At 43.5% G+C, this 13,742-nt stretch overlaps 1 protein-coding gene across 2 annotated transcripts in view; it reads right to left on the reverse strand.

Annotated features, from left to right (window-relative positions):
• Positions 1–1,769: 1,769 nt before the first annotated feature.
• The window catches only part of oxsm (3-oxoacyl-ACP synthase, mitochondrial), a 28,499-nt gene continuing 16,526 nt past the window's right edge, over positions 1,770–13,742 (reverse strand). For both annotated transcript variants that reach the window (XM_072575237.1, XM_072575238.1), the window contains exon 3: positions 1,770–2,579. In XM_072575237.1, the coding sequence (XP_072431338.1) occupies positions 2,177–2,579 (403 nt within the window). In that variant the 3' untranslated portion in view covers positions 1,770–2,176. The remainder of the gene's footprint in view (positions 2,580–13,742) is intronic.

Below are 13,742 nucleotides of genomic sequence, written 5' to 3' on the forward strand. Positions count from 1 at the left end.
ATTTTTAGATCCAACTGCTCTGCACAGGTATTAAAGACATAGCTTCAATTACCCATGGGAGACTGATTAGCAAGGTTAGATCTCATGGAATACAGGGAGAACTAGCCATTTGGATACAGAACTGGCTCAAAGGTAGAAGACAGAGGGTGGTGGTGAACGGTTGTTTTTCAGACTGGAGGCCTGTGACCAGTAGAGTGCCACAAGGATCGGTGCTGGGTCCTCTACTTTTTGTCATTTACATAAATGATTTGGATGCGAGCATAAGAGGTACAGTTAGTAAGTTTGCAGATGACACCAAAATTGGAGGTGTAGTGGACAGTGAAGAGGGTTACGTCAGATTACAGCAGAATCTTGACCAGATGGGCCAATGGGCTGAGAAGTGGCAGATGGAGCTTAATTCAGATAAATGAGAGGTGCTGCATTTTGGGAAAGCAAATCTTAGCAGCACTTAATGGTAAGGTCCTAGGGGGTGTTGCTGAACAAAGAGGCCTTGGAGTGCAGGTTCATAGCTCCTTGAAAGTGGAGTTGCAGGTAGATAGGATAGTGTAGAAGGCATTTGTTATGCTTTCCTTTATTGGTCAGAGTATTGAGTACAGGAGTTGGGAGGTCATGTTGCAGCTGTACAGGACATTGGTTAGGCCATTGTTGGAATATTGCGTGCAATTCTGGTCTCCTTTCTATCAGAAAGATGTTGTGAAACTTGAAAGGGTTCTGAAAAGATTTACAAGGATGTTGCCAGGGCTGGAGGATTTGAGCTATAGGGAGAGGCTGAACAGACTGGGGCTGTTTTCCCTGGAGCATCGGAGGCTGAGGGGTGACCTTATAGAGGTTTACAAAATTATGAGGGGCATGGATACGGTAAATAGACAAAGTCTTTTCCCTGGTTGTCGGGGAGTCCAGAACTAGAGGGCATAGGTTTAGGGTGAGAGGGGAAAGATATAAAAGAGACCTAAGGGGCAACATTTTCACGCAGAGGGTGGTACGTGTATGGAATGAGCTGCCAGAGGATGTGGTGGAGGCTGGTACAATTGCAACATTTAAGAGGCATTTGGATGGGTATATGAATAGGAAGGGTTTGGAGGGATACGGGCTGGAGGCTGCCAGGTGGGACTAGATTGGGTTGGGATATCTGGTCGGCCTGGACAGGTTGAACTGAAGGGTCTGTTTCCATGCTGTACATCTCTATGACTCTAATTAGAAAACAGTCTAATCAAATCTGGAGTCAGGCAGGGTTGCCCACGTTCACTGTCCTGTTCATATGCTCCATAGTACCTTTTATCGAGTCAATCAAAAGGGTAATCCAGGCAATAGAGGCATGCAGGTCAAAGTCTCTGTATCTGGAAGATATTACCATTTTCTGCCCAGACTGACAACCATCTGAGTCCAGTTCAAACAGGCCTTGAGAGCCAAGATAAATTGAGGCAAGAGTGAACGCTGAACTGGCTGTTCCTGGGGCACACAAAGATACACATAACTGTGCCTGGAGATCCATCAAACTGTCCAAACATAATTTGTGTTCTGCCCAAGACTTGCTTGTCTTCCAACGTATTGTCTTCAACAAAGTGTTGCAGACTCACACATTTCATGGTTCTGGCATGGGACAGTGGCTGCAAAATTCTGTCTAAGGCTTTCACCCATAGTACACTGAGGGTCTGGAAGCTGCAGAGCACCTCCGGGGCTATGGGTCAGACATGGAAGGTAGATTGTGAACAACAAAGGCTTTGAAATTTTATTGAGACAGCTCAGACTGGAACATGCTGTATCAAAGATAGTTTAATTCTATAGTGCTTTTTATAACATTCAAATTGAAATATTTTGTAATGTATTTTTTCAAGCTTTAGCAGCAAAACATTTTTAAGTTACAAATTTCACTCACTGGGTTTAACAAAAGTGCCATAATAATAAACACAAAGCATGGAACTCCATTTTTGTTTTTTTGATTCATGGATGAAGATGTCTACAGTTGCCAATGGAAAAAAAAATGAATGAAGTTATCCAGAATAGCATTGTCACTCATTGTTGTTAACATTTGACTCTATGTCCTTGTTATGATGACAGAGTCCCAGTGATAGATATTCCGGGACCAACGTTTCACGGCTTTTTCAGATGTTCCGAACTTTCTGAAACGTACAGCCAGACAATACAGCTTTCCATTATTTGTTAATATAAAACATGATCAGACACTCCCCAAGCAGAGTGTTGCATTAGTGCCTCCAAATCCAAATGAATTAGTCAGTGCAATACGCCTTTTTGAAGTTATCCATTCTTGGGCTGTTATAGGAACATAATTCAAATCAAAATCAGGGTCAGTCTTATCAAGATTCAATGTTGGAGGAACGATCCCATGAAAGCAGGCCAGGGCTGTAAATGCAGTTTCTATTGCTCCAGCTGCCCCTAGGAGATGACCAGTGGCTCCTTTAGTGGAAGACACAGCTAGGGAATGTGAATGCTCTTTAAACAATCTCTTGATGGCTTGGTTTTCAGCTGCGTCCCCTAGTGGTGTGGAGGTGGCATGGGCATTGATGTATGTAACATCCTCTGGTGTTATTCCAGCATCATTTATTGCGGCTGACATACATCTGAGGAAAGTCAGAGTTAATACCAAATTATATTCACACAAGCCTCAAATAAGATTAAACTAAAAATATTAACCTACAAGGAAATGCATGTAATTGTATGCACTAAATTAAGACTCATTATTGGAAAGCTACTCTGTTTTGTTTCTCTACAAAATGCTTGACCTGCTATATTTTCCCAATAGGTATACTTTTAATTTATCATTAAACAGTTTAATGTAGGTTACAAATTCTTAGGACTCTTGTGATGCAGTGGTAATATCCTTACCTCTCGGCCAGGAGACCTGGGTTCAAGACCTATCTGTTCCAGAGATGTTAGATGACCTCTGAACAGATTGATTAAAAATATCTAGGTAACAAATTATGGGACAAGCTAATATATTATACTTTCATCTCTTAAAACTGTACAGGTAGGACACCTCAAGTCTGGCACCCTCAGGATCGAGGCCTTCCCAGATTTTAGATATTTTCAGATTTCCATTTGGGTGATTGAGTTGTGGGTGGTGCAGTTCAAGGCACATTGGGTAAGAGTTAAGAACATAGACAGTACAACACAGGAAAAGGCCCTTTGGCCCACTAATCCCATCTACTTGCTCATAGTCCATATCCCTCTATTCTCTACATGTTCTTGTATCTGTCTAAATGCCCTTAAACTTTGCTATCATATCTGCTTCAACTAAATCCCCAGCAGCATATTCCGGGTATCTATTACCAACTGTGTAAAAATTACTTGCTTTGCACATCTCCTAAACTTACCTTGACCCCACCTTAAACCTATGCCCCTTTGTGGTTGACATTTCCATCCTGGGAAAGAAACTCCGACTATCTACCCTATTCACTCTTCTCAATTTATAAACATCTATCAAGTCAGCCTCCGACGCTCTAGTGAAAACAAGTGACATCTTCTACACACCTCCCTCCCCTTCCTGGACCTCTCCATCTCCATCAACGGGGACTGACTCAACACTGACATCTTCTACAAACCCACAGACTTCCACAGCTACCCAGACTACACCTCCTCCCATCCTGCCTCCTGCAAAAATTCTATCCCTTATTCCCAATTCCTCCGCCTCCGCCACATCTGCTCCCAGGAGGACCAGTTCCACCACACAACACACCAGATGATGGCTTCCTTCTTTAAAGACTGCAATTTCCTCTCCCATGTGGTTATGATGCCCTCCAGCACATCTCATCCACATCCCGCACCTCCGTCCACAAACCCCACCCCTCCAACCGCAACAAGGACAGAATCCCCCAATCCTCACCTTCCACCCCACCAACATCCATATATATCGCATCATTCTCCACCATTTCCACCACCTACAAACGGACCCCACCACCAAGGATATATTTCCCTCCATCCCCCATCCTCTTTTTGGAAAGACCATTCCCTCCGCAACTCCCTTGTCAGGTATATGCCCCCCCAACAACCCACCCTCTCCGCTCAGCACTTTCCCCTGCCACTACAGGAATTGCAAAACCAGCGCCCACATCGATCCCCTCATCTCCGTCCAAGGTCCCAAAGGAGTCTTCCACAACCACCAAAGCTTCACCTGCACTTCTACACATCATTTACTGTATCCTTTGCTCCTGATGCAGTCTCCTCTACATTTGGGAGACAGGTCACCTACTCACAGAGTGCTTCAGAGGACATCCCTAGGACACCAATACCAACCAACCCCACCAACCTGTGGCCAAACACTTCAACTTCCCCTCCCACACTGCCAAGGACATGCAGGTCCTGGGCCTCCTCCATCACCAATTTGTAACCATCCGACAGCTGGAGGAAGAATGCCTCATCTTCCACCTCATGATCCTCCAACCCCATGGTAGCAAAGTGGATTTCACCAGTTTCCAGATTTCCCCTCTCCCCACCTTATCACCACCCTCATGACCTGTCCTATTTGAACATCTTCCTTTCCACCCTCTCTCTGACCTATCACCATCAGCTCCACCTTTTGCACTCTCAGCTACTTTTCCCCCAGCCGTACCCCCGTCTCCCATTTATCTCACCACCACCTCGGCTCACAGGCTCATTCCTGATAAAGGATTTCTGCCAGAAATGTCGCGTCTCCTGCTCCTCAGATGCTGCCTGACCTGCTGTGCTTTTCCAGCACCACACTCACGATTGAAAACAATCCAAGTTTGCCCAACCTCTCCTTATAGTTCATACACTCCAATCCAGTCAACGTCCCAGTAAACATCTTCTGCACCCTCTCCAAAGCCTCCACATCCTTCCAATAGTATGGTGACCAGAACCTAGATTAGAGTGGAAAATCGACGTTTCGGGCAAAAGCCCTTCATCAGGAATACAGGCAGGTGCCTGCAGAGTGGAGAGATAAATGGGGGGGTGAGAAAGTAGCATAGAGTACAGTGGGGGTGGGGATGAAGGTGATAGGTCTGAGAGGAGGGTGGAGTGGATAGGTGGAAAGGAAGATAGGCAGGTAGCTGGGGTGAGGTGGAGGAGGCGGCAATGAGGAAACTGGTGGAATCCACATTGATGCCATGGGGTTGAAGTGTTCCGAGGCGGAAGATGAGGCGTTCTTCCTCCAGGCGCCAGGTGGTGAACTGCCAACTGTACTCCAAATATGGCCTGATCAAAGTCTCATATACCTATAGCATAGAGTTGTAGAGATGTACAGCAGGGAAACAGGCCCTTCAGTCCAACCCGTCCATGCTCACTAGATATCCCAACCCAATCTAGTCCCACCTGCCAGCTCCCAGCCCACATCCCTCCAAACCCTTCCTATTCATATACACATCCAAATGCCTTTTAAATGTTGCAATTGTACCAGCCTCCACCACTTCCTCTGGCAGCTCATTCCATACATGTACCACCCACTGTGTGAAAACGTTTCCCCTTAGGTCTTTTTTATATCTTTCCCCTCTCACCCTAAACCTATGCCCTCTAGTTCTGGACTCCCCCACCCCAGGCAAGACACTTTGTCTATTTGTCTTATCCAAGCCCCTCATGATTTTGTAAACCTCTAGAAGGTCACCCCTCAGCCTCCGACACTCCAGGGAAAACAGCCCCAAATCCTCCAATCCTGGCAACATCCTTGTAAATCTTTTCTGAACCCTTTCAAGTTTCACAACATCCTTCCAATAGGAAGGAAACCAAAATTGCACACAATATTCCAACAGTGGCCTAACCAATGTCCTGTACAGCTGCAACATGACCTCACAACTCCTGTACTCAATACTCTGACAAAGTAAAGAAAGCATACCAAATGCCTTCTTCACAATCCTATCTACCTGCGACTCCACTTTCAGGAACTATGAAGGGTCTTTTGTTCAGCAATTCTCCCTAGGACCTTACCATTAAGTGTAAAAGTCCTGCTAAGATTTGCTTTCTCAAAATGTAACACCTCGCATTTATCTGAATTAAACTCCACCTGCCACTCCTCAGCTCATTGGCCCATCTGATCAAGATCCTGTTGTAATCTGAGGCAACCTTCTTCACTGTCCACTACACCTCCAATTTTGGTGTCATCTGCAAGCTTACTAACTATACCGCTTATGCTCACATCCAAATAATTTATATAAATGATGAAAAGTAGTGGACCTAGCACCGATCCTTGTCACAGGCCGCCAATCTGAAAAACAACCCTCCACCACACCCTCTGACTTCTACCTTTGAGCCAGTTTTGTATCTAAATGGCTAGTTCTCCCTGTATTCCATTAGATCTAACCTTGCTCACCAGTCTCCCATGAGGAACCTTGTTGAACGCCTTACTGAAGTCCATATAGATCAAGTCTACCTCTCTGCCCTCATCAATCCTAGTTTGTTACTTCTTCAAAAAAACTCAATCAAGTTTGTGAGACATGATTTCCCATGCACAAAGCCATGTTGACTATCCTTAATCAGTATGACTTGCCAACTTTTGTATTCAATGGCCTGACCAATGAAGGCAAGCATGCCATATGCCTTATTTACCACCTTATCCACTTGTGTTGCCACTTTCAGGGAGTTATGGCATTGAACCTGATGATTTTTCTGTCTATCAATGCTTCCAGAGGTCCAACCATTTACAGTGTACTTTCCTCTTGCATTTGACATCCCAAAATGCATCAACTTGCACTTGTCAGAATTAAACTCCATTTGCCATTTCTCTGCCTGACTTTCTAGCTGATCCATATCCTTTGATATCCTTCCGAACTATCCACAACTCACCAATTTTCATCTCATCTGGAAACTTACTAATCAGACCACTTACATCTTCGTGCAAATCATTTATATACATTACAAATGACAGGGAATCCAGCAATAATCCTTGTAGAACACCACTGATCATAGCCCTCCAGTCAGAAAAACATCCCTTCACACCTACCCTCTATCTTTTCTGGCCCAGCCAATTTAGATTCCATGTGCTTTGATCTTCTGGACCAGCCCACTACGAAGAACCTTGTCAAATGCTCTAGTAAAGTCCACATAGTCAATTTACAGTGCCTTATCCTCAGTCTTCGTCACTTCCTCAAAAAACTTCATCAAGTTTGTGAGACAAGACTTTGCCTGCAAGAAGCAATGCTGATTATCCCTATTAAGTTGATTCTTCTCCAATCCAAGTAAATTTGTTCCTAAGAATCTTCTCCAATGATTTCCCTACTACTCATGTAAGGCTCACCAGTCTATAAACCAGTCAGATTATCCCTGTTGCTTTCTTGAGCAAAGGAACTTGGTATCTATTGTCTAGTCTTTGGGGACCTTGTCCATGGCTAAACTGGATACAAAGATCTTTCAAGGCCCCAGCAATTTCCTCCTTTGCCTCCCTCAGTAGATAGATCCAATCAGGCCCTAACGCAATGTTTTTCAAGACACCCAATACCACTTCCTTCTTCGTATTGACATACTTTAGAGTACCGACTAACACCTCTCTAAACGTACCATCATCCATGTCTTTCTCCTTGATGAATACCAATGCAAAGTACTCATCAAGGACCTCACCCACTTTCCCTTGTTCCATGCATAAATTCCATCCTTTGTCCTTGAGCGGACCTACGATTTCCCTAGTTAGCTTTTTGCTCCTTATATTTGTATAAAGTGCCTTGTGATTCTCCTTAATCCTACTAGAGAAGAACATTTCATGGCCCCTTCAAACCCACCTAATTCCTGTTCTCTGCTTCCTTTATACTGCTCAAGGACCTTGTTTGATTTCTCCTTCCTAAATCTTACATTGTCTCCTTTTTCTTTATAACTAAACTTATAACATCTCTCATCACCCATGGATCTGAGATCTTGACATTCTTATCTTTCATCCTCACAGGAACATGCTAGTCTCCTGTACTCTGAGTCAATTGGCTTTGAAAAACTGGCTTACAGCACAGGATAGAACAGTGCACAAACTGAATAAGGAGTCTGAATCCAAACACAGCACCTAATTGAACTATTCAAGTGAATTTAAAAAAAATACTTTTACTGAATTAGAATTGAGACCAAAACTGTCCAGATTTCTGACAGCTCCAGTTTCTCCAGGTAGCCAGATTTTACATAAGCTGCCTACATTGAAAAAGTTAATTGGCACGACAAATGATTTTATAAACTGTTAATGGTTCTCAGCTTGGGATGTCACCAGACAATTTTCCCCACATCCAGCACAAAGGACCACTCCTAACAGCCATTGATCCCCACAAATTAGTATCCTATTGTATTTCAGGATAAACAATTAAGTTATTATACGGATGATAAATTACAATGCTATAACATGCCTCATAACATCTCTGATTAACAGACTTATTCATCAGCTCTGATCATGTGGGATAAAGTCCAGTGAAAACAGGAGTCAGAAACCCAATCTGAACTGTTATATGATTTGAATTTTGGATATTTAATTGAAATATTTCACATGATAGCTGAGAGGCTGATTCTCCAAGCTGCAGAATCCAGAGAAAAGGTCAAATGCTTTAGATTGAAATGAGGAGGCAATTCTTCCCTGGTAGGGTATAAAATGTTGGAAATGTCTCCCCCAATGAACTCAAGCATTCGAAGGCACTGAGTAGTGAAGTTGATTAGACTGTCAGCCATGTTCACACTGCATACCAGATCACGTTCACTGGATCATGTGGCCTACTCTTTCTCATATTTCTTATGTTCTTAAATAATAACTTGGCAAAGTGAATATCTCAGGCTTTAAATAATGTAGTGGGGTGGCATGGTGGCTCAGTGATTAATACTGATGCCTCACAGCATCAGGGACCCGGGTTGGATTTCAGCTTCGGGCGACTGTCCGTGTGGAGTCTGCTCATTCAAATTTGTAGGTTTCCTCCCTGTCCAAAGATGTGCAGGTTGGGTGGATAGGCCATGCTAAATTATCCATAGTGTCCAGTGATGTGTGGGCTTGGTGGATTAGCAGGAATAGGGTGTGGGGGGGAGGGGGGGCGTGGAGCTGGGATGTTCTTCAAAGGGTTGGTAGGGACTCAATGGACCAAATGGCCTCTTTTTGCACTGTAGGGATTCTATGATTCTAAGATCAAACAGACAGTTTACAAATCTCCTGGGCTACATGCATCAGTTCTCTCTTCCAGACCTACAACAATAATTTACATTTATATAGTGTCTGTAATATAGTAAAACATGTTACATGCATATCCGTCCTAATGCCCTTTATATTCTGTTTGATCATTTTTCTATGAAGAGATTTGGGACTTTCATACTGCTTTAAAATATTACATAAATACACTGTTGTTGTAAGAATCTTAAAATTCTGAAGACACATTTAAGAAAAACATTATCGTTGAACCATGATAATTCAGTTTCTCATCTCAGTGTATTCAAATGCCTGAGGAAGCAGTTTCATTAAGCAACAACTGGAGTAACCTTGTATTTGACACTAATTATAACAGTCTACTTGAACAGAGCTGATTAGTCTGCATATTCAAATATAACGGCTGATCTTTAAGCACTTTTGTGGCACAGCGGTATTGTCCCTACCTTTGAGCCAGAAGACCTGGGTTAAAGCCACAATACATCTGAACAGGTTAATTAAAAATGTCTAGATAGGTTGATCTCAGCAAGCAGTAGCCAATTTAAAAATGTCATTAGCTGTCCCACTCCTAAAAGCTCATACTATAAAGAGAGAACCCGATACACTGACCGTTTAAATCATTCGGGATCTGTGCTATTGAATCATACTTGAAGACATCTGGACAGTTTTCTTGTTTGTAAGATGCTATGCTCTCAGACTGGATGGCTCCATATGATAACAGGGAATCTAAATTCCAATAATGAAATCATTCCTCTTCAAGTATTAATCATGAGTTCTTTTTGCATGCTGTCACTCGGCTGTTTCCAATTTCTCTAATCTATGAACTCTATGCTCAACTACATAAGATATCAAAGTATAAATACTGGAGAAAACGGAGTTTTTTTTCCTCTGCTCAAACTAATGAATATACTGAACAGATTCCAAGCAAAGGCAGATGGTACTGCATTAATTAATTAGTTGTAATGAGAGCTAGACTGAAGCATAAGTACAAAAATTTCTAAGTCTGATTGCACAGTGATGGTATCCCTATTTCTGAGCCAGAAACTATAGGTTCAAGTCCTCCTCCAGGACTTGATGACCATGGAATGTGTATTGATAACATGGTTAAAGAGCTCTATCATCAACTTGTAAATCCTTCTGTGGTAAATGGCAAGAGTGGTGCAGTGGCTCAGTGATTAGCACTGCTGCCTTACAGTGCCAGGCACCCGGGTTTGATTCCAGTCTCAGGCAACTGGCTGTGTGGAGTTTGCACATTCTCCCCACGTCTGCATGGGTTTCCTCCCACAATCTGAAGAGGTGCACGTTAGGTGGATTGGCCGTGCTAAATTGCCCAGAGTGTTCAGGGATGTGTCGGTTAGGTGCATTAGTCAGAGTTAAATATAGGATAATAGGGTAGGGGAATGGGTCTGGCTGAGTTACTCTTCGGAGGGCCAGTGTGGACTTGTTGGGCCAAAGGGCCTGTTTCCACACTGTAGGGATTCTATGAGAAAGGTTTCCTGGTGAGTCACGCTTGATGTAAAGTGGCTCCTCTCTGGTGAAAGGTAGTGACCTATTTTTGTGAGGATGTAATATCATTAAAGGTACTTCCACTGGACCAATAATCCATTTCACCAGTTTCCTGATCTCCCCTTATCTTACCTGATCCTATCCTAAATCCATCTCTCCAACTCAGCACTGCCCTCTGGAACTGTCCTACCTGTCCATCTTCCTTCCCAACTATCCGCTACACCCTCAGCCCTGACCTATCACCATCACTCTCCACCTTCATCTACCTATCGCATTCCTAGCTACCTTCCCCGTAGCCCACACCCTTTCCATTTATCTCTCAGCACCCCCTGCCGCACCCCCACCCCCCACCTAACATTCCTGACGCAGGTCTTATGCTTGAAACATAACTCTCCTGCTCCTCGGATCCTGCCTGACCAGCTGTGCTTTTCCACTGCCATACTTTTTGACAATAATCCAGAAATCCAGGCTAATGTTCTGAGGACACGTTCAAATGCCAGCACGGCAGCTGATACAAGTTAAATTCAACTTTTACAAACCTGGAATTGAAAACTAGTTTCGGTAATGGTAACTATAAAACCATCATTGATTGCTGTAAGAACTCATCTGGCTCACGAATATCCTTCAGGCACGGAAATTTTCCATATTTAGCCAGTCTCACTAACTGTGAGAATCCAGAACTGCAGGAATGTTGTTCACTCTGAACTGCCCTCTGTAAATGGCCTAGGAAGCCATTCATTTCAAGGGCAATTGGGGTGGAAAAACAAACCCTGCCAGGGATACCTAACATGTCATGAAAAATAAACAAAAAGCACAAATCCAATTGGGCCAATTACCGTTCCCAAGGGTGCTCATAATGAAAGTGATGGCAGGATTCAGCCACTTAATCAGAGACATCACCACACTTGATTCAAATGTACACAAAGAGCTGAATTTCAGTGGTTTGGTGTAAATGGATGCTGATTGGAAATAGTTAGATTGGCAGAGGTAGTCACAAGGAAGAATTCACAGAGTCTATTCAGAACGGTCTCCTAAAATGATAAGCTGTGGATTTAACCATGGAACAGGTTACTTTAGACCTGGTGATATATGAGACAGTTTTAATAAATAATGTCAGAGTGAAAGATTTCTTAGAAAACTGTGACCCTGCCACGAGAGGAATTACCATTCAGTTTGAGATGGAGGAAGTTGGTCAGAAACAACCCTGCTAAGCTTAAATAAAAGTCATTATAAAGGAATGAGAGCAGAGCTGCTTGGGTGTGGACTTGGAAAGGAATTTAGTAGCAAAGACAGTTGAAGAACAATGGCTGACGTTTAAAAAAAATAGTTTGGGGCTCACAGCAAAGACATATCCTGGCGACGAAGGGCTAATCAGGGAAGTTCGTGCTAGTACTAAATGGAAAGAAAATACAAAATGTACAAAGATTAGTGATAAATCAAAGGATTGGGGAAGTTTTGCAAACCAGCAAAAAAAAAAGAAAAAATTATTCAAGAGGGAGAAGGTAAACTTGAGGATAAACTTTCATGTAATTTTAAGATGGAAAACAAGTGCTTCTTTAAATTTATAAAGAGGAAGAGAGGAGCCAAAGTGAATGTCGGCCCCTGAAAGAACAAGGTTAGAGAGACAGTAATGGCAGGATAGATAAAAGGGAATCTCTGTGTGTAATATATTGGATTTTCAGAAGGCATTTTAAGCTACTTATTAAGAGTACTGGAGGTAATGTATCACGATGGATAGAGGACAGGTTAACTAACAGAACAGAGTTGGGATAAAAGGGGGTCATTTTCAGCATGACAACTTCTAACTAGTGGAATGCCTCAGGGATCAGTGCTGGGACCACCGTTATTTACAATATATTTTGATGACATGCATCAGGAAAGTGAATGCACTATAGCCAAAAGTGCGGATGACATCAAAATACATGGAAACACAAGTGCTCAGGGTGACTGAGTTTGCAGAGGGATTAAGCAAGTGGGCAAAAATATGACAGATGGAATATATTGTGGAAAAAAATGTGAGGTTATGCACTTTGGCAGGAAGAATAGAGGAGCTGAATATTCCGCAGTTAATATGGATAATAAATAAGATGTTGGCCTTTAATTTTAAGGAAGTGGAGTTTAAAAGTTGGGGGGTATTGTTAAAACTATACAAGGCTCTAGTCAGACCATAGCTGGAATATTGTGAACAGTCCTGGGCCCTAAATCTAAGCAAAGATATGCTGGCATTTGAGGCAGTCTAGAGAAAGTTCACTGGGCTGATATAGGGTTTGGAGGGACTGTCTTACAAGAATAGGTTGAGTAGGTTAGACCAGTACTCACTGGGATTTAGGAGAGAGGTGGATCTTATTGAGACATTCAAGATTCTTTGGGGACCTGACAGGCTAGATATGGAAAGAGCATACACGGACCATGTAGGAATACACTCATGGATGACTGTGACACCAACAGCCCTCAAGAAGCTCGTTATCATCCATCGGACCATAATAGCAGCTCTGGATTAGTGGTGCTGGAAAAGCACAGCAGTTCAGGCAGCATTCAAGGAGCTTTGATATAGACGTTTCAGGCAAAAGCCCTTCATCAGGAATAAAGGCAGTGAGCCTGAAGCGTGGAGAGATAAGCTAGAGGAGGGTGGGGGTGGGGAGAAAATAGCATAGAGTACAATGGGTGAGTGGGGGAGGGGATGAAGGTGATAGGTCAGGGAGGAGAGGGTGGAGTGGATAGGTGGAAAAGGAGATAGGCAGGTAGGACAAGTCCGGGCAACTCATGGGGACAGTACTGAGCTGGAAGTTTAGAACTAGGGTGAGGTGGGGGAAGGGGAAATGAGAAAACTGTTGAAGTCCACATTGATGCCCTGGGGTTGAAGTGTTCCGAGGCGGAAGATGAGGCGTTCTTCCTCCAGGCGTCTGGTGGTGAGGGAGCGGCAGTGAAGGAGGCCCAGGACCTCCATGTCCTTGGCAGAGTGGGAGGGGGAGTTGAAGTGTTGGGCCACGGGGCGGTTTGGTTGATTGGTGCGGGTGTCCCAGAGATGCTCCCTAAAACGCTCTGCTAGGAGGTGCCCAGTCTCCCCAATGTAGAGGGGACCACATCGGGAGCAACGGATACAATAAATGATATTAGTGGATGTGCAGGTAAAACTTTGATGGATGTGAAAAGCTCCTTTAGGGCCTTGGATGGAGGT

The sequence above is a fragment of the Chiloscyllium punctatum genome, chromosome 8 (assembly GCF_047496795.1).
Source record: "Chiloscyllium punctatum isolate Juve2018m chromosome 8, sChiPun1.3, whole genome shotgun sequence".
NCBI classification, from domain to species: Eukaryota; Metazoa; Chordata; class Chondrichthyes; order Orectolobiformes; family Hemiscylliidae; genus Chiloscyllium; species Chiloscyllium punctatum.